The sequence below is a fragment of the Pelobates fuscus genome, chromosome 4, assembly GCF_036172605.1.
Source record: "Pelobates fuscus isolate aPelFus1 chromosome 4, aPelFus1.pri, whole genome shotgun sequence".
NCBI lineage: Eukaryota > Metazoa > Chordata > Amphibia > Anura > Pelobatidae > Pelobates > Pelobates fuscus.
Genome location: NC_086320.1, coordinates 339,786,239 through 339,808,945, shown reverse-complemented (window position 1 = coordinate 339,808,945; position 22,707 = coordinate 339,786,239). Strand labels below are relative to the sequence as shown.

At 39.2% G+C, this 22,707-nt stretch overlaps 1 protein-coding gene across 3 annotated transcripts in view; it reads left to right on the top strand.

Annotated features, from left to right (window-relative positions):
• The window catches only part of CDK14 (cyclin dependent kinase 14), a 528,056-nt gene that overhangs the window by 236,528 nt on the left and 268,821 nt on the right, over positions 1-22,707 (top strand). For all 3 annotated transcript variants that reach the window (XM_063452462.1, XM_063452461.1, XM_063452463.1), the window contains one exon: positions 2,810-2,872. In XM_063452462.1, the coding sequence (XP_063308532.1) occupies positions 2,810-2,872 (63 nt within the window). The remainder of the gene's footprint in view (positions 1-2,809; positions 2,873-22,707) is intronic.

Genomic DNA, 22,707 nt, shown 5'->3' with positions numbered 1-22,707 from the left:
AAACTTAATTGTACTCCTTTATTGACCTCCGTAGTATAGAAAAATGAATTGACTTTATCAGGAATCACACCTTTAACTTTGAATTAATGCACATAGTCCCAATTTCTGGGGCTGTCAAACTGGAGTGAAGCTGTCTGGGGAATTGCACGGTGTGTATTAATGTAGAGAGTGTATAGAACGCTTTGACTTTTGCCACCCGGAAGAACACATATTATTATTAACACATATTATTGTTGTGACGTCATGGTGAATTGTCGTATACTGACATTATTTTACTGGATACATTGTCTGATGATGCTGTGTGTGAATAGAACATACCTAAGTTAATTCAGCTTAACAAAAGTCCTAGTGCTGCTAATTTGTCAGCGTTTTTTGTGCAGTTTGGTTGCAAGCTCAAAAGTACAGGTGGTACTGAATGTACATTCTCTGCTAAATAAACGAGGGAAGATGGAAAAAAAAGAAATGGAAAAAAAACAAAACATTTCTGTTGTGGCACAAGCCAAAGGATGGTTTTATTTTGTCCATACAGCACAAGTGTATTCATATAGTAGGCAAGTTACCCTTATTCACCTTATTGCATCGTGGCTGACGTAAAGTCAAATACATGTCTTTGGAAAATTAAGCACTTACTCTTTGTGTATCCGGATGCGGAAGAATATTTACTCAATTACAAGTCCGAAATCTTTGCAATTCTTATAGTAATATGCTCATTTGTACAACCGTATCCCTTATGGGTGTGTAGTGGTATCTGTGTTTTGATCTAGATCATAGGCGGTGGTGGAACAAACCACTGTTATCAAAACGTAAGCAGCTGCCAATGAAATGCACAGCTGCTAGTACGTTCTTTCTTGACAAAAGAGGAACAAATCTACTTTCAAGTGCTAAAACACTGTTCTAAAAACTGTATTCATACATTAAAAAAACAAAACAAAGCAAGAAACAGCCGTGAGCTGTATAGTCCAGATTCTGACATTGTTTTAGTTGTATATTGGATGGCTGGTCAAGTTTGTGAGCTTTTGTTGAATAGGAAAGAGACTTTTACCTTTGAAGACCTAGTAATTCCTACTGCTATATAAGAGTCAAATCTGTTTAATAGAACAATGGCTTCATTTTGCACTGTGTGCTTTAAATCGGCTTCGTATGCATTTAAAGTTCTGTTAGATTCTGCTAGTGTAATACATTTTTATCTTTACTCTATTCCCTCGGTTCTGCCATTCACCTTGGTAAACTGAATAAATTCAATCTGCAAGTAAAATTAGATTATCCAACATTGACAAACCTGTTCAAGGTTTCACAGTTTTCATGTTCGTAATATAGATGAGAATCGATTCGTCTACGTTGTATACGTGACCACAGACTCTGTTTACTAAGGCATGATTGGCAATTGTGCTAACAGCAACATTTCATTCAAGGGAACTTATCTCTAAAAACATCGGGGACAAATAACATAAAATATCCGGATTTTGATTTATTCAGTTTAAAGTAGTTTTTTTAATCTAGTTCTAGTAGAATTAATTGGTGGATGAAGAGTAGGTGAACACCTTTTTATATATTTTATATATCTATATATATAACATGTTTAACACTGTTATGTGTAGCACTCATCAATGTTTCATGCATTTTTGCCCTTTACATCTGAATAATGATATGATAATGCCAAGGTATGCCGCCCCCCGCCAACAGTGGTAGATGCAGATCTAACTTAGTATTATGGGTTATTTTGGATTTTCCTGCTCCGTTGAAACCTTTATCTAGAAAGCTGATTGGTTATTTGCTCATTTGAGTTGGTATAATAAAGCATTAACTTTTTATAAAATATAGTGCAGCATGGACTCTTTACCATACATCATGATGTTCACTTCCCCCACCTATCACCATGCAGGTGAGAACATATTTTTACTGAGGTCCAAGGTACAGGGGTCCCAGTATCATTTGTTATACAATGATCTGCTTATTGGTACGCATACACTTTTAGCGGTACCCGCTCCATTTAAATAAAGCATGAGAGGCAGAGACACTATTCATATGGCCTGGTTTTTTGTGTGGGGAGAGGGGGCATCTCAAAGGAGGAGTACAATAAAGATCTTGTTTTTAACACATTATCATAGTGCAACATTGCAATTTGTGTCAATGATTTGTTTTCTTAATTAGCGGTGCTGACCTTCTGGCACCACATTTTTTTTTTTTTTTTTTTTTTTTTTATGGTGTATGGAGTTTTCCTTTAAATCCTACCTGGGCATTTAAGCTTATAACAATTTGTAACATCGGTAGCATTACCAGCAAACAATGTTGAGACATATTTGGTTTGTAATTGCATTGAAATACTCAAATGAAACAGGCTGAAAGTCATAAAATGTTATCAATTGGTTACTGATGCTAAATTGTAAGTGACCCTAGTTTAGTATATTTAGTTTTCAGTTTTGTGAAATATACAGATGTACACCAATATTTCACAATAAATAATTGTATTTATTGATGATTTTCACAAAATTATTACTTAATATGCTTTTCAGGACAATATCAACTAAAAACATACAAAAATAGGTTTGACGTTGGTCCAAAATAAGTCAAACATTTACAACAAGACTGAATTGGTTAAACAAAAGTAACCTTTATATCTTGCTCCCAGCATAATGAAGAACTGAGATAGTATGCAAAAATATTTGTATCCCCCAAAGTTTTGGTTAACTGACATTTGTCTTAAGTTTTGGCCAGAAAGATAATGTTTTTCTAATCTAGAACATCTATGCACTAAAGAGAATCATTACTCACAAATCCCTTCTCTCCTTTTCATTTTTGTTTTTATCAGCACACAGATCTATGTCAGTACATGGACAAACATCCAGGGGGTCTTCACCCAGAGAATGTGAAGGTAAGCTAATGCCATGTTTTAACACACACTGATGGGAGTACCAAGTCAAAACACGCACTTACAACATATGACTGTGTTGTGTATGGAAGATCTTGCCTTTTATGAAATATCATACAGATACTGTCTGTATAAGACTGAAATATTTTTATCTTTTGAGTTCAGCTCTCTGTCACTCTAAATGTTAACTTTATAACCTGAATAACCTTTTTATGACAGTAAAGGGACCCCAGGCAGCCACTTCTCTCTTAGGTTTTTTTTTAAAATGGAGAGGTTAATGCACACACCGTGTTCTGGGGAATACTCCCACCAGTGTGTTTCAAACAGATTCAATAGTAACAAATATTCACTAGTAAAAAATATGAAAGTCAAATAAAGACAACATTTAGGCACCTTTCCAGGCCTTGTCAAGACTTGACATAGGCCTTGATAGATGCCGAAGTCCTGTCTCTATTTCTGCACTCCTAATAAAAGACTTCCTGCTTAAATAAACCATCGGATGTGTCCAGACTTTCAGATTTGCTTCTCCATTGATGATATCATCTGACCGGATACTTTTAGGTCCAATCCAAAGATTCTAATAGAGAAACATTGGGGACCTACTGGATATGCTCATTGGTTGCTGTGAACAGGCGATTTTAATACTTCCGATTAAGAATCATTGCATTGCCAAGCGAAAATATTTTACTACTGAAAGTGTTCACTAGGAAGTGCATATAGAGCAGAGATAGGCAGTCTTCAACACTCTAGATGTTATTCACTACATCTCCCCTGATGTTGTTCCGGTATTATGGCTGTAAGAGAATTATGGGAAATGTAGTCTACAGCCTCTGGAGTGCCGAAGGTTGCCTCCCCCTGTTCTAGTGGTGGTCTGTGACTGATTGTCTAATTGATTTTCACTAAAACCCATGTGTCTGTGTTATATGAATATATCTATGTAAATGTGTGTGCGTGTATATATATTTATGTATAAATATCTCTTCAAATAGATTGTTTTTTTTTTTTTTTACTCCTTCTCCTTCACCTCTGTGAAGTTTGCTTATGATGTGTCCTACCGGAGTTGAGATTTAATGTTCTTCGCTCAAGCATCAATTTGCCTCTCTGACCTTTTCAAATACATTCTGAGCTCTGATAATGGAATAGGAACCAGGTACAGTCGGTGTAATAGTTTTAATATCTAATGACTTAATGGAAATAAAGTTAGTGCTTTCAAGACCACTTGGGTTTTTATTTGTCCTGCTATAAAACTGTCATTACACAATATAATACCAAATCAGCATCATATTTATTCAAGTCAAGCATGTATTAAAAACGACTTTTATGATAGCTGCATTGCACTCATTTCACAGTATTCCAAGAAATGTCCTTCGTGATCTTGAAAGCTTCTGCTTTGGTAACCCATTAATGGCATCAATTGCTTCCTGCGTTTCCACATCTACAACGAGACATCCCTATGGACTCTGATCGGCACAGGTGGAATAGTCCTTGATCACATTTTAACTAAATCTATAGTAATACTTGACAAGCAACTTAGGGCTCAATTTAATATTGTTGGATAGGTTTTCCAAATGATTTAATATTGTTGAGTAAAATAAAAAATGTTTAACATTTGTAATATTTCCATGATTTTTAATAAATGGATTTTTTTATGTGTTATATATATATATATATATATATATATATATATAATATTATATTTTAATATGCAAAAAAAGTTTTTAAAAGGTAATCCTAAAATATTAAATAATTTGGAAAGCTTATCCAACAATATTAAATCAATTGGGAAAATAACATATTTTTGTTAAGCCATTCCCATTGACTTGAGCTAGGTTTTGTTTGCTTATCAGTAACAATTATTTTACCACTAGCCCTATACGTTTGAGAAAACCATTTTATTTCTTACTGCACAGATGCTCTCCATTTTTGTGAATTATGAAATCTTTTAAATTGACATCAGTGGCGGATCCAGAGCTTTATCTCGGGAGGGGCACTTGTAGATTATTTATAGAAATAATCAAGGCACAATAACCACTACAGCTCAGTAGTGCCAGGATCCCATCCCAGAGTAAGTAGTCAAACCGTTTAAGAACAGTTTGACAACTTACCTGGGGTCTGCTGGGATATAGGGCATAGGAGCAGTGGTATGTGTTAGGGGTGAAGTGTGTGTGAAAGGTGCAGTGTGTGTGTGAGGGCGGCAGTGTATGTCAGGGTTGCAGTGTGTGTGTTAGGGGGCAATGTGTGTGTAAGCAGTGCAGTGTGTATGTGTGTTTGGGGCAGTGTGTGTATGGGGGCACTGTATATGTGTGTATGGGGGCACTGTATATGTGTGTGGGGCAGTGTGTGTATGGGGGGCACAGTATGTGTGTGGGGGCAGTGTGCATGAAAGCATACGGCATATGTACACGGAGATTAAAGTCCATTGCAGACACAATATCCAACAGCAAGGCCTGGACATGTACACCTTGCTCATACTACTTTTATCTCTGCTATTGGTAACCTTAATGTCACATGCGAGGATGTACCAGGGGCCTGTAAGTGGTTTGGAACTTGGGTGCAGCGGGAAAGCTCTCCCTACAATCATGACATCCAGGAACTACCCTGGATGACAGGGTTCTGATGATCTGTTCTGGCAGTGGGGCTATATTAGTACAAAAGGGTCCAAAATGAGTTGTCCGATGGCGGCAAAGAGCAATGTCACGGCAGGGGGTGAAATACGATGTCAGGAGGCAAGCCAAAGTCAGCATCAAAGCTGTTTAGACAGGAAAAGGGAAGAGGAGAAAATCACACAATAATGCTAGAAGTCTGGGCACTGCTACAGAACAAGGGCTGTTCAAATACTGTGACCGGCTCCACAAGGTACAAGTAACAGCGTCATCTTGGCTGCATCATTATCCCTCCTCTGCCTCTTGTCACTCCTGCTCCATCTAGACACATCAGCCTGCATGTCGACGACTGTCTTGGTAATATGTTGTGACCGCCGTGGGCTTAAGGGCATAACTGCAGAGGCAGCTGCCCTGGGACAGGTGAGTACTGCCAGGCTTTGTGACACACCATTTCTGCCTTTACATTACACTTTCACTCACTCACAAACCAATACTACATGGTTTCTCTTAACAATTTCTCCATGTTGCCCATTCATTTTGAAGTGGGTGTAGACATCCGGTCACCTTAGTTGGATACATGTCTTGCCGACCCTCCACCTTATGTGACGGAGCTCTTGTACTCCGACAGATTACCCAATCCGCTTCCTAGCCACTTGCATGGACCCAGAAATGCTTTCACTGGGTGCTTCAACCCCAGTCATCGAGGCTTGACTGGGGTCTCTCTGGAGCTTTTCCACCTGACCAGGCTGCAGTTCTGCAGCTCTCCCTCCAAGCAGATATTTTCCCCACTGCCTATTCCTCTGCAGCCCTTCTTCCAGACAGGTAACGCCCCTCTGCTTATTCCACTGCAGCTTTTCTTCCAGGCAGGTATTGTCCCCTCTGCTGCTTTCCTTCCAGGCAGGTATCATTCCCTGCTTACAGTGATTGCCAATTGCGAACTGTCATTACAAAGGCACTAGCTCTCTTGATTTATCCCAGGGCTAGAGGGATCGTGCAGCCAGCTAACAGGTCCAAAGACTCTGTGACTGGGATCTCTAAAAATCCACACAGGAGACCCAGTTCCATATGGAACTAACATAAAATACTTTATTTTACTTGGGACTAGCCCATGTGTACATTACATAAAGCTTATGGTGACAACTTAATAAAAATACAAACAATCAAATCACATCAGGCGACATACATTAACTTATAATAGCTTGCAAGTATATCTCAAACAATATACAGACAAATAACAATATAAAACGCAGTAGTACTTAGCTTATAAAGATGCGTGACAGCCTCCCTAGGTCGCTACCCAAATAAGCGACCTATATCATACATCGTGTAAACCAAAAAAGAAGATTCGGGATATGGCTATGTAAATCTACAGAAGAAACATAAAACAAAACACAGTGTGATATTGTTATAAAATACAATATTCCATGCGCAACAATCTTTTGCACTCACAAGATGTAAACGATAAAATCGCTCTTAGGGTGCCTCCCCTGGAGTAGTGGGGGGCTAGCTGATATTGCTTGTCACCTCTGGATCCTTGTTTCACCAAAAGACATCCACAGGTCAGGGTTCAGCAATAAAAAATGTATTTAAATAAAAAGTGTAGTCACCATATTCAGCATAGGATATAAATAACAAAAAGTTGCCCTACGCGTTTCGTTCTGTAAGAACTTCCTCAGGGACCACAATTAAAAACAATAATCATGTATCAGTGTACAATACATAAATAAACATATCCTATACAACCCCCCCCCCCTCCCTGTGTCCTTAAATAGGGCTAAACCCTAGAGTCCATTGGTGGATCCAGTGGGTGTGTAAATCCTTCCTGTTCCTGGTTGGAGGAGTAATCTCACTGTGGCAGCTGTTTTCCATCCATTAATATTGTAATTCGTGCTTTTTTCGGCAAATGCCGAGAGTAATCATATTTTGCCGAAACCGGAAGTGACCGCATGTGGAACGCGGAAGTTACCGTGACGTCACTTCCGGTTTCGGCAAAATATGATTACTTTGGAGAAGGTGGAGGTTCGGGGAGACATGCATCCAGCTAAGATGACCGAAGGGTTCGTCACAGGATGTTTCTCATTTTAAAGACACCATCAGTGCTTGTTCCACAGGGTGCTGGAATGTACTATTCATCCACCAATGTCTTATTGTTGGATGCTCCATCCATTGGCTCTGAGTAATGCAGCTGAATGCCAAATGATCAGACTGGCCCCTGTGGTGCATAACTAGTACGTACTACATTATTGTCCAGTGACCTGTTTGCTTTACACACAGGGTTATGCAGGCATCTTTTAAAGGGACATTGTCCAAAAAGGCAGCTATATATACTTATTAATTTATTTTATTTTACTGCTCAGGCCTTTTCCCCTTTTTTGGTCACTTCTCACAATTTCTATGACTATGATCAGCATTTATTAGCTGTCCTCTAGCCAACAGTTGCCTTTTTCCCAGCAATCCTCTCTTTTTGTGGTGCCACATGTGGAATTCTGAATCACGAATCAAAACAAACATGCTCGTCCATTGTGCGTTTAGTTTGGTTCGGGATTCAGCTACATTTCAGCTCAGAGTTCAGGAATTTGGCCGAACTGAACAAAACAAATCTAGTATGTATGTATGACTAAGGAGACAAGTTAAATATAAGACTAAAACGACGTTTAGCTGAATATGAGTACATATTAGAAAAAAAGTATATACATAATAAATGTACCCGTACTATGCTTTTCAGGACAATATCAACTAAAAACATACAAAAATAGGTTTGACATTGGTCAAAAATAAGTCAAACATTTACAACAAGACTGAATTGGTTAAACAAAAGTAACCTTTATATCTTGCTCTCAGTTTATCTACTACTAATTTGGAAAAGTCAGTTTCAGCAGTGTTTATATATTGGTAGAAGATGATAAATCACAACAATTGGCTTTGCATTATCATTGTTATTTTCCATGAGCCAGAACGTGTATTAACGAAGTGTTCTATATAGCATCTCTATTACAGGTAGGTAAAGATAGAAAGCCATTCTCTTTATAAAGCTGTCTATCTTAATACTGAATGTCAAGGAGAGTATAAGTCAGGCGGTATTCGTTTTGTTTGCATTTATTTTTAATGAAATTTGATAGCGACAGTTACTTATTTGACTCGTTTCTACTTAACTGGCTTCCAGCACTGCCATCCGTATTCCAAATTTACCGTTCTAATATATATTGTAAAATGTTTAAATGTTGTGCCTAAAAGGCAGGTTTTCAATTCAATATATGGACATGTTTTCTTTTCTTTTCCTTTATTGCATTTTTCCATCGGTTATTGTTGAATTACAGTAGTAGATTATATTTTAAAAAGCAATAAGTAAATAAAACCAAATAATAAATTCTAAATTGCTCTCTACTCAGCCAGAAAACCAAAAACGTGAAAATCCCATTACTGCGTGTGATGGACAATGTCTTCTTATCCCCTGACTATTTTAATTTCAGCTGCTAACAGACTGATTGGATGGCTTTTCTTTAAAAATCCAATCTAATTAACGCTGCTATAACTAATCTGGTATAAGATTGCGTCAATGTTTGATAAACAGAATGGACAGGTGAAATTTGTTCTCAGATCTGAAGGTTGACTATGTAAAATGTGGAACATATTTTATAAAAAACAATTTGGATTGCTTTCATCATAAAGCCTGCAAACCCCAAATACAGTTTACATTGCATTTATTCTGGTTCCATGCACTTTCTAGAAAAGTGTTAAAATGAACAGCAAAGGTCTTGAGCCTAGAGACATTTGAGACCTCAAATCAGTTGTAACCATTTACCGTATATACTCGAGTATAAGCCGAGTTTTTCCGCACATTTTTTGTGCTGAAAAAACCCAACTCGGCTTTTACTCGAGTCAATGTCTGTATTATGGCAATTTGCATTGCCATAATACAGACTGGGGGCTGGCAGCGAGCGCTTACCTCTCCTGCAGCTCCTGTCAGCTCCCTTCTCCTCCGCGCCGGTCCGTTCAGCACCTCTGTCAGCTCCCAGTGCGGCTCTCGCGAGACTTACAGTGTGAGCTGACAGAGGAGCTGCACGGACCGGCATGGAGGAGAAGGGAGCTGACAGGAGCTGCAGGAGAGGTAAGTGCTCTCTGACAGCCCCCCTCTCCCCCCCACACTGAACTGCCAATGCCACTGGACCACCAGGGAGTGAGAGCCCCCCTCCCTGCCATGTATCAAGCAGGGAGGGGGGACGAACAAAAAAATAATAATAATAATAAAATAAAATATAAAAAAAAATAATATTAAAAAAAATAATAATACAAAAATTAATATAACAAAATAAATTACAATTATTATAATTAAAAAATAATAATAAAAATGCCCACCCCCCACCAAGGCTCTGCATCACACTCTGCATCACACACACACTGCATTCATACTCACACACACTGCATTCACACACACTGCACTCATATAAACACACTGCACTCATACACACACACTGCATTCACACGCACACACACACACACACACAGCACTCATATACACACTGCACTCATATACACACTGCACTCATACACACACTGCACTCATACACACACTGCATTCACACACACACACTGCATTCATACACACACACTGCACTCATACACACACACTGCACTCATACACACACACTGCACTCATACACACACACTGCACTCATACACACACACTGCACTCATACACACACACTGCACTCATACATACACACTGCACTCATACATACACACTGCACTCATACATACACACTGCACTCATACATACACACTGCACTCATACATACACACTGCACTCATACATACACACTGCACTCATACATACACACACATACTGCACTCATACACACACACTGCATTCATACACACACACTGCATCCATTATATACACACACTGCATCCATTATATACACACACTGTAAATAAAAATTCAATTAATATAATTTTTTTAGGATCTAATTTTATTTAGAAATTTACCAGTAGCTGCTGCATTACCCACCCTAGTCTTATACCCGAGTCAATACGTTTTCCCAGTTTTTTGGGGTAAAATTAGGGGCCTCGGCTTATATTCAGGTCGGCTTATACTCGAGTATATACGTATATATTTTATGACACAGGAATTCTGTTGCTTTATAAATCTGGAATCTTTAAATCCCATCCAGTTGGCTTACAGGGGTTCCTTTGAAGGTCATCAATACTGTAGCTCACTATGAAGAGTTTGTTTCAGAGTTCTAAGACAACTGTGCTGGTCCCTCTGGTTGTGGGTACCCTAGCAAATTTCCTTATCTTCAGGCCAAGTTAGAATATCACAACCGTATCTTATCAAAATTTGTTACGGCACTGATAAACCCATTATGGAAGCTTTGCTTTGGCAAACCAGAAAATGTCGGGGAAATCATCAGGGAATTTTGAATCTTTGGCTTAAATAGCCGCGTTGCAAACATTAGTTTTACAAATTTGGCTATTTTGGCCTAAAAACAAATTAGATTCCCTTCGAGGTCTTAAGAATTCTCAGATAAGTTAATAACTCAGGCTAAAGAATAAACAGTTTGTCTCTAATATTGTTAACACTAAAATATCTCTCAGAACGTTTGAAAAATGCGGTAGTCTAAACAGACTGGTGTCCTACTTGACTTATCCAGCTGGTGTAATTATTGCTTTTCCGCTGTTATTGAACTAAAACTTCCCTTATGCTGAACTGCTATATGTTCTAATATGAGCTCAGAAAAGACCAGTAGCAAAGCTGGACAATCATGTTCTCAAGATCACTACAATGGTACCAGAAATGTATATGCTTTAGATATACTATGTTTTGACTGTTTCTTTTCTTGGCACTGACTCCAGTTTAGACAACAGGTTTGCTGATACAGTGTACGTAGAGGTGCTGTAGCAATCCGAAACTCTTCACAATGAAAAATAATTGTAAAGTTTAATTTTGGAAAGAACATATTCGAACAGTATACAAACAATGAACTCAGAGCATATAGAAGTAGACAATATGAAGCACTGTTTTATTTAATTAAGATTGATTGAAGTAATGAAATAAATGCACTTACAAACCCAGCTTGATATGTTTAACTATAAAATAGTTTATAAACTCTTAACGAAGCTAGGCACAATTTAGACATACACATATGGCAGTATCATAGGGCATACCATATCATCCGTACTGCGATCCAAATCAATGGTTCTTCAAGGGACACTTCAGACCAGTAAAGCACTTCAGCTTGCTGTAGTGCTCTATGTGTGAAGATTATGTCCTTTTTTTCTTTTCGATTTTACAAAAAGTGCAGATTTCAATATAAATGAAATGAACCAGGTCATCCCCAGGCTGTCAATCAGACAACCTTCCCTGTTAATTCCCGATTGTTTAGCTCGGTGGAGCTAAACTCAAGAGGCAGCAATTGCTTTGAGAACCTGCCCTGCAAAGACTTCTCAATGAGCTGCATTGGAAAGTCTGATGGAGAAGAAGTGGTGGGCATGCACCACTGGCACCAGACAAGAGATCTGCAGGTTTTCAAGCTGTGTTTATATCTACCCCCAATACAAAATGTATAATTAAATGCATGCATGTTTTCATTGGGATAATATGTTATAAACAGTGATTTTGTTTTATTTGTGCAGTGGAGTGTCCCTTTAAACCTTGAGTACACGGCAGACATTGGGTCCCATGCTATGACATCGAGTCACCAAATGGTTTAAACATGCACATCACACTTATTTGGCCCACTGCAAATGTGTAGAATAAATGGTCTGAGTGTTTTGAGCAGAACTGATTTTGTCAAATATTATGTTGCAAATTAATAATGTGTCACTGAGCTAAATTAACAATTGAAGATTGGTTCATCAAGCTAATGCCATGTATGCAATTTGGATCCCTGTCAGGAAAGGTTAAGAATCACCAGTGGAGATAAGTGTTCTGTACTAGTGAAGACAGCAGTGCTTCACTGGAAAAAGATTTTTGAATTCTTATCATGGCATTTTGTTAACATCTGGAATACTATGCTGCATGATTTGTTGTCACCAGGTTCTATTTGGGCTGCATATGTGGACGTTACTACATCCATATGCTCATCTTAAAGGTAAAATATCCCAGTAGAGTTTGTGAGTACATTTTTCTACTGGTTTTTTTTTTATCAGTCTTCTTTCATTACTTCGTTGTGCCTATTATTATTACAACGTGTTTTGTGTCAGTATATGCTTTCTAATGATATCTGTTTAATGCAGTGGTTTGTATTTGGAGTGTAGGATTATATTTATTTGAGAGAATCCAATTTCTTACACCTATTCCAGCACAAATTATTATTTTTATTATTCTATATATATTGCAGCAGCAAATTCTGCATCACTTTGCAATCATAGAATTTGGCTAATCGACAACATGTAGTAGACACACTAAATATTAACAGTGAGGAAGAAGGCCCTGTTTAAATGATTTTATAATCTGTGAGATTGGTATAGTTTTGTAAAGAAATAAACAGAGAAGCACACTTTGAGACAAATGCCAGCAACGATCAAATATCTTTTCCATATATTTATTTACTGCTTACAGATATTTGTAAACCGTAAATAAATATATTAAACAAAATCTGTTTTCATGTATTTATTTTTACAGCTTCCAGATGTGTCCACTGTGTCCACAAAGCTTTTCATTTGAAGATAATTTCATTGGACAATGTCCAGCATGAGCAAGGAAGTTTGTGCTGATAGGCAACCTTTGGCACTCCAGATGTTTTGTACTAGGGATGTGCATGGGGAAAATATTCGGTTCGGCATTCCGAAATTCGGGATTTAGGCACTTCGGTTCGGAACTTCGGTACTTCGGCACTTTCGGATCTTCTCTTGCAGCCGCTTAGTAGATAACTCCCTAATTTCCACGGTTTTAGGGAGCTATCTACCAAAAGGCTGAAAGTGGGTCGTTCAGTCAAATTTACTAATACTAAGTAAAGATTACTTAGTATTAGTAAATTCTGCCCCTATTCGCTATACTGCGAGTAGGAGTATGTCTAGGAAACAGTGAGCAGCCCTGTTAATAATAGGATATAAAACCATTGGGTTTTCATTCAGAATGAAGGTCATCTAAAATAAATTGTAATCCTAAAACATGTATCATACATATTATGTACATTATAATAAAATAATTTTGTTTCCATTTAATATCACCCGAACAATTTTTTTTGTAAGGCAGTGTAGCCCTTGCTTTAATCAGTAGTTTTCTTTTTGTTTGGAGATTTCTCCGTTGACCGTTCCACCTCATTCTGAGAATATTACAATATTTTCTTGGATCTTATTACTAAAACTGGTCTCGGAGCAGAATATAAAATGACACATATATGCTGTTGAATGTACAATTGGTGCTGTCATTCTAAAATGGGCTATAAAACAGGTTGTACGTCTATTTTTATTTTGCCTTTTTTGTGAATTTTTATGTTTGCTCTTTATTGTGTTCATGGAATATTTAGAGATTTTCCTAATGGCATCTAAATCATCCAGTTCCATTGTGTACAGCAATGCATTCTAACTCTTGGAATAATGTCTAAAGTGATATTGTCCTCCAGAACTCTCTTTGAGATCCCAAATTTGGTCTCAATTTAATACTAGTTTTTCAAATTATTTAATATTTTGCAAACATATTTTAATATTTTGATATTGTTTGATATATTAATATATATATTTTAATATTTAAAAACAAATATATGAAAAACCTATCCAAAAAGTATAATATTTGCCAGAAGACTAAAAGCAGCACTGGTAATTTGTCAAACCGTACTAAAATGGTTTTAAATACTTACCAGGCACCTCAACCACTAATCTAGGATGTACTGGTTATGATTCTTGCAATGTTGAATAAAATGTGTATTAATTCACATCTAACCAAAGAACAGTCATTCATTTAAAAAAAAAAATGCAATATTATATGAGTGAGAATTTTACTGAAATTCTAATCTAGCCAAGAGATCTACAGAGACAAAGTAGGGGCTTTGCAAGTAGTGACAGCTGCAGAGAACTGTCTGTGTCTATGAAGGATCCTGCGAACATAGAACGCAATGCTGTACTCTCACTCATGAGTACTCATCAGTAGTGACGTCGGCCGCTGAGGCGCCAGGAGTTGAGCAGAGTGATAAAGATGGCATTGCCCACGAGGGTTCGGTTTAGGTAAGTTTTCTTACCTTTACTTTGCGTTTTATATTTTTATTATGGGTAATGGCTTGTTCTTTTGTTTTTTTTTCCATAAAGTGGGTTCAATATGCAAAGCAAAAAAAATGCTGAAGTTAGTTGCACTTGAAAGGTGATATTTTGCCATTCACTAGGGAAAGAATAAGCAGGTGTGAGAAAGGCAAGCAATATTATGCCAGATTAAGGAAGCCTGTCACAGATCCCATAGAAAATCAATTACCCAAATAGACATTTGTTCATTTTGTGTGTCATCATTTTACACTGGCAGATATCTCTCACCTAAGCCTTAAAGTCGGCTTGCCACTTAGACATTTTTGTTACATTTTCAGTCAGACATTCCCATATCTTTCTTGTACTTCTATGTTTACATTGTGTACTCTTCCAAACGTATTGTTTGGCTTTTTGTTAATGTTGCTTGTTTTGACTTTCTTTTTCTTACTCATTTGCCTGCAGATAAAATGTCACCTTATAGACTTATTTTAAAAAGCGTTTAATATGCTAATAAAAATAAATAATTCTGCTAATTTAGCTGACTAAGAAAATACAACATTTTGTGATGGATTTACGGAATTTTGGAAAAACAAGCTTTTGAGAGTTCCTCTATTTATTAAGTCTTAAGGACTTCTATAAAAGACAGCAATCCCAGCAAGTTTTAACCTCAGTATTACAATTCAGGTTTTAGATTGTGTTATACTGCTATACTCTGAGATGGATTGGTAAGAGTCTCGGCCCCCAAAACAAAATGAGGTCTTTGAAAACCAATATAAACCAATATAACCCTGCCTCACTTTTTTTTCTTAATACTAAACCATCTCCTTCCCTTTATAATGTCTACTCCTACCCCCTTTTATAATGTAATTACCTTATACCCCTTACTTTGCATTTTTAGTCTCCCTACATCTGTTTGTTTGTTTGTTTTTTGTAATCAAATACACCATCTCCTCTTTTTGCTATCTGCCTATCACCCTTACTTTATAACTCTTTTCATAAACCATCCTTCTTTTATGACATTCTCCCAATACCCTCTTATTCTCTTTATGGTCTTTCTAGTCCTCTTGTCCTCTTTCAATGTCTTTCTTATCGGTTTTAATATTCAAGTATGGCCAAGCGGTCAGTGCTTTGCACGGCACTTATTTCTCCTTTCACCCTCAACACCCGTGTACACTACTGGTGATATTCTTGTATGTGGAGGGTAAGGGTGTGAAATGGGTGGAAGCTACCCAAAAATAACACTGTGGATGGGAGAAATGAAACCCAAATAATAGATAGAGGGGCTCTACATGTTCTTATGCAGCAAAGGGATGAGAAGTACCATCTGACACAGAAGGACCAGCAATGAGGAGATCTGGATTTTCCACTTCCTATGAGTTCCTAGTGTATTACTTGGGAATCTCGGACAGGATCTCATCAGGACTAAGTATCAAAGGGTTATTCCCATTTTTAAAAAATCCAAAAACGTATTCTCTATTTACAGAGGGTAGCCATACTTTTATCTCCTTAAAACTATATATTTTTTTCTTTTTCTAAATAATGTCAATAATATAATCTGTCAATCAATGTTGCTTTCAAAAGGAACATTCGTTGAACGTCTAAACAATAGACATATTGGTCTTCTCTTCATTGATTTAACCCATCTGTGCAAATTTAGCTGAAACTCATAAATTGGTACTAATTAGGAGCAGTGGTAAATACTCTTTGCCCTAAGATTCCTTCTCGATTGTTTTTTTTTTTCACTTCCAAGCAAGTAAAAAAATACAGTTGGTGGTTATATCTTTAATAATAATAAAGTTATAGTATTTTGAGAACTACTAAGATTGTACAGGTTTTCCATTTGTTATTAGCATTATATATGTAAATTGTTATAGCTTTGCTAATTATTTGCTTCAAGTATGCCAATGTTTGAGAATATATATACGGGAAAAGTTCTGATCAAATAAGGTTTAATTACGTATGTGGAAGTTAAGTAATTCATACCCTGAAGAAACCCATATCATGATTTTTGTGTGAAAACATTATATATTGTAACTTTTGGCTACGCTCTGATAATGGAGAGCTGTCAATCTGATTTGACCTGATTTGAGATGGCTAGAAACAAAAATCAGTAACTTATGTAAAGTTTAATAGAGGACTATTACATAGATTTTAACAGTCTGACATTTAGTGCGATAGTTTTACACATGTAGAATACTACATGGTTATACACTCTTATGCTGTATGAGAACTTCTGAATTCTCTGCATATATGGTCTGCCATGCCGGGCCACCTTACTGAGAAAAATAAATAACTAAAAGTGTCCACTACACAGAGAGTGTGTTAAAGGATTTGCCCAAGTAATTACAAATATGTGCGAACTATGTTTCACTGTTTATTAAATGTTCACAGTGGATAGTGAAAAGGTAGGGTGGGTGGTGGAATTAAGGAGAACATACTGATTGGAGGTCCACATGGTGGATGAACCTTGATTTATAGCGCATCCATATATTAGTCTTCAAATTCACCTTACTGGGTACAAGGATGATATGCCCCTTTTACAAATGGCATTGGCATTCTTCAGTGTCCACCCACCAACCACCTCCCCCTGTCCTAGTCTCATTCTTGCTGACGTTTGGCAAGTATGTTTTGGCTACCTTACACCAAATCAATATTTATTCAACATTACATAAGATAAAGGGTCCTTCTTGTAGTTGATCTTTTTTTTTTACAGCCATTTTTAATTGCTTCTGTTTAATTTGTCTTATGTCGCAACAAATATACATAGTTCAAGTGTGTATCATCACGTGAAAAATGTCCGCTACAATAGATATTTTCTCTGTTATAAAAAAAGTTATCGGAATTAAGATTTTCACCGTCTGTTTGTTTGGTCTAAAACACTGTGTGCTTTCGGTTTTTAATAAATCCCTGGACCAGGCATCAGTTCAGTGTGAAATCAATACAAACATGTCTTGCGTTATTGCTATATTATTTTTGTTTTGTTTTTGCAAAGCGTAAAAAAAACAGAAAGGAGGCTGGTTGTATAGTGAGAAGCCGAGATGATTTGGGCTCGTTAGATTGCATGGTTTTCTACTGGGAACAAAACCAATCATCTGACGGTGTAAGAACAAAATGATCATATTGCCGTATTACTGCAATTTGCCTATTGGTTCTTAAGGATTCTGATATAATTACTTCTATTCTCAGGTCTCAGCAGTTTCTGAGATTATGTATCAAGGTACGCACAGAAGACATTTGACATTTATGTATAATTAGGACAATGCATCTAGGTGTAGCATATTTCTGTATAACACTGTTGCAGACTTATGCTGCTGTTAATGTCACTTTTACTGGGCTATTGTAATTTTAACACAAACAATATGAATTGGTTGAGAAACATTGGATAAACAGCTCTTAGTATTTTCCTTTACATTAAAGGGCACCTGTCATGCCAGGTTCAACTTAATGCTATTTTTAAAGAGCACACAAATATATGTATACAGATTTTATACAGATTTGTTAGCAAATGTTTAGTTTGGGAGAAAAACCTATTTAAAAACCTATTCTAAACTCTTTGCTGAAGGATTGACTGACAAGGGAGACTAGAAAAGACCTCCCACAGGCTGTCCGTTCTGTTTTCCATTCATAGGCAGAGACTATTGGCATAGCCCATTATTCGTAATCAATGCATATTTATGTCCTAAGCCAGATACTGAATCAGTGACGATAGATAGGCCTCTACAATTATGTAGAGTTTCAATTCAATTTATTTTGTGAGTTATCTTCCAATTATTGAGTGTCAGTAGTAGAAAAAATTACTTTTCTAGGTAAGAGATGAATTACTGCATGCTAAGATATTTTCAAAGGGAAACTCCACTCGCCAAATAAAATAAACAAATTGCTGTTTAGTAGAAATTTTCCCAATGAAAAATGAATGCATTAACCCCTTAAGACCGCAGGACGTACTATGCCGTCCTTATTTGGGCGGCTCTAAACGCCGCAGGACAGCATAGTACGTCCTGTGCGGTCTTACCCCCCACGTGGCCGGCGGCACATGGCCGCTGCAGATCGCGGTCGGGGGACATGCCTGGCCCCCCAGGCAGCCCCCCTGTGCCTGGGGACCGCGGTCTGCAGCTTCTGATCGCAGTGACAGGCTGTCACTGCGATCGGTATTTACCATGTGTCAGCCGATTTGAAATCGGCTGACACATGGAGCCGGCCGCATTCTCCTGCAGCAGATCGCGGTCGGGGGACATGCCTGGCCCCCCAGGCAGCCCCCCTGGGGTCAGTGACCGCGATCTGCACTGTCAGGCTGCAATCAGATCACACTGACAGGCTGCCATAGCCTGTCAGTGCGATCAGTGTTACTATGTGTCAGCCTATTGGCTGACACATGTAACTGCAGCCATTAGCCCCCTACAGATCGCGGTGGGGGCATGCCTGTACCTCCCAGGCACTCCCCCTGTGGCCAATTACCGCGATCTGTAGGAGGTGATCACAGTGACAGCCAGTCACTGTGATCACTGTTAGTATGTGTCAGCCAATGATCTCAGATCACTGGCTGACACATTGTCTCTGCCCCTCTCCTCACCTCACTTCGATCTGAGAGAGAGAGGCAGAGAGATCGTGGTTTTTGCAGCTCCTGTGGAAAAAGAAAGTTTAAATTTTTTTTTAAAGTTTTAAAATTTATATTTTATTTAACCCTTTCAGTGCTGATCACAGCATATTACTGTGATCAACCTGATTAGGGTATTTATTTATTTATTTTTTTTTTTATCAAAAAAAAAATATTTCTAATTTTTTTTGATCCTTTGTGTCAGTCGCAGCAACCCAAATCTCCATTACCCTTTCCCCGCTGCCGTGATCACTATACTGTACAGTTTATCTGCTGTACAGTACTGTATCAGTGATCACTGTGATCAGAGGGCTCTCTGATCAGACTGACTTTTTTTTTAGGGTTATTTTTATAGATCTGAAAATAACCCTTTCAGTGTACTGATTGCAGCTGCCTATACTGTGATCCAGGGGTGTATTTGCCGCGAGGCAAACAAGGCATTTGCCTTGGGCGGCATTTTTCAGGGGGCGGCAAAAAAAGCCGCCCCCAAATGCCCAGGGCAAATGCCTTGTTAGCCTTGCGGCTAACAAGGCATGCTGGGCGGCCGGCGGGCTGCTGGGAAGTGCGGGTAGGTGGGCGGCCGGCGAGGGAGCACTTCCTCTGAGCGGTCTGCTCAGCTCCCTCGCGCGCCGCAGAGTGAGGCTGGGAGCCGGAATATGACGTCATATTCCGGCTCCGCCTCCCAGCATCACTCTGCGGCGCGCGAGGGAGCTGAGCAGACCGCTCAGAGGAAGTGCTCCCTCGCCGGCCGCCCACCTACCCGCACTTCCCAGCAGCCACTGGACCACCAGGGAGACAGATATCCCCCCCCCAGCTTTCCCAAAGGTAAGGAGGCTGGGGGGTTAAATAAAAAAAAAAAATGTATTAAATATGTGAGTGATTGAGTGTGTTTGTATGTCTGTGTATGTCTGTTAGTGTGTGTGTGTATGTCTGTTAGTGTGTGTGTGTGTGTGTATGTCTGTAAGTGTATGTCTGTAAGTGTGTGTATGTCTGTTAGTGGGTCTGTGTGTGTGTCTGTTAGTTGGTGTGTGTGTTTGTGTGTGTGTATGTCTGTTAGTGTGTGTATGTCTGTTAGTGTGTGTATGTCTGTTAGTGTGTCTGTGTGTGTGTCTGTTAGTGTGTGTGTGTATGTCTGTATGTGTGTGTGTGTGTGTATGTCTGTATGTGTGTGTGTATGTCTGTATGTGTGTGTGTATGTCTGTATGTGTGTGGGTCTGTGTGTGTGTTAGTGTGTGTGTCTGTAAGTGTGTGTCTGTTAGACTGTGTGTGTGTCTGTTAGACTGTGTGTGTGTCTGTTAGACTGTGTGTGTGTCTGCTAGTGAGTGTGTTTCTGTTACCTAGTGTATGCGTGTTTGTCAGTGAATGTGTGTGTGTATTTAGAAGGCGGGACGGGGGAAGGGTTCGGTGGGGGTGGCGCGGGTGGGGGGGGGAGGGTTGGGGGGGGGTGGCGCGGGTGGGGGGGGAGGGTTGGGTGAGGGTGGCGTGGGTGGGAGGGGGGCGCCTGAGTTTTGTCCTGCCTAGGGCAGCACAAAACCAGGATACACCACTGCTGTGATCAGTACATTTATATTATTTTTTGAGGGTGGGTAGTAGGTGTTAGGCAGGTAGATAATTAATTACCCACTTTAGTATATAAATTAATTAATTTGTCCCCCTAGAATGGCACGTCGCTACTCAGCCGAGGAGACGTATGCCATTCTGGCAGGCAGTGATAGTGACACTCTGCAAGACAGTGACACTATCACTGCCTCTGACATTGAGCCTCTGAGTGAGACCTCAAGTGATGGTGCCCCACCACCACTCACAAGAGGACGCTCAGCAAGCCCAATGCCAGGCAGAGACTGGGTGCCTCCAAATATGATGGCCCCAGAAATACCGCCGTTCACTGTTACACCTGGCATCACTGTAACAGTGGACGACTGCGAGCCAATTCGTTTTTTTTGAGCTCTTTATGTCAGACGATATATTTGAGCTCATGGCTCAGCAAACGAATTTGTTTGCTATGCAGTATCTCTCTGCACATCCGGGGTCCCATCATGGTCGCAGGAATATGTGGAGACCCACGGATGTCGCAGAGATGAAGCGGTTTTGGGCTTTAACCCTAGTGATGGGTATTGTAAAAAAGCCCAGTATCAGGTCCTACTGGAGCAAGCAACGTATCCTGGCTACACCTCTTTTCCCTGAGGTTATGTTGAGGGATCGCTACCTGCAACTGCTGCGATTCCTTCATTTTAATGATAACTCGCTGTGTCCCCCTAGAAACGACCCACTGTTTGACAGGCTATATAAAATTCGGCCCTTTATTCAACTCCTGTCAGACAAATTTTCTGAAAATTATGTCCCCGATAAAGATATTTCAATTGACGAGTCCCTTATGAAATTTAAAGGTCGACTGCTATTTAAGCAATATATTCCATCGAAGCGGTCCCGATATGGCGTTAAATTTTATAAATTATGTGAATCCTGTACTGGTTACACATGGGCGTTTCGCATTTACCAGGGGAAGGATAGCCATCTTGACCCACCAGGATGCCCTGATTCTGTGGGTACAAGTGGCAAGATTGTTTGGGATCTAATCCTTCCCTTGTTGAATAAGGGATATAGGCTATGGGTTGACAATTATTATACCAGTATAGAATTATTTAAAAATTTATATTGTTTTGAAACCCTAGCCTGTGGCACAGTGAGGAAGAATTGCAGGGGTTTCCCCCAAGCCCTGGCAAGTGGCAGAAGCAGTAGAGGTTCCTCTTCAGCTCTCCGCCAGGATGAGTTGCTTGCTCTTCGCTTCAGAGATAGGAAAGATGTATACATGGTGTCTACGATGCATGACGAAAGTACAGTGCCAGTGTCTGTGAGAGGTAGCACTGAGCATCTGGAAAAGCCGAAGTGCATTGTAGACTACAGCAAGTTTATGGGGGGAGTAGACTTGGCTGACCAATGCATACAGCCCTATCTGGTGAACCGAAAAACTAGGACCTGGTACAAGAAAATTGCAATCTACGTGAGCCAGATTGCAATTTTCAATGCCTATGTCCTCTATACAAAAGAGGTCATAGGTAGGCCCTGCCCTTTCCTCGAATTCACATTAAGCATTTTGTCCCGTATGTTATTTACCCAGCCCCCCAATCCCACTTTGGAATCAGGAGATCTCCAAAGACTTTGTGGCAAACACTTCGCTTCCCGAATCCCATCCACCCCTAGTAAAAAAGCTCCCCCAAAAAAGTGCCGTGTTTGCTACAAGAAAGGAGTCCGAAAGGACTCCAGTTTTTATTGTCCAACCTGCCCATCTCTACCCGCCCTCTGCATAACAGACTGTTTCAAAGTCTACCATACAGAGCTGAATTTCTGAATCACTCTGTATGGGACTTTGGCAGTTTGTTTGCTTGATTTACCTGGATTTCTGACCTCGGCTTGTCCTGACTACGCTTTGTTAGCTGCCTGTACCGACCCATTGGCTTGTTTTA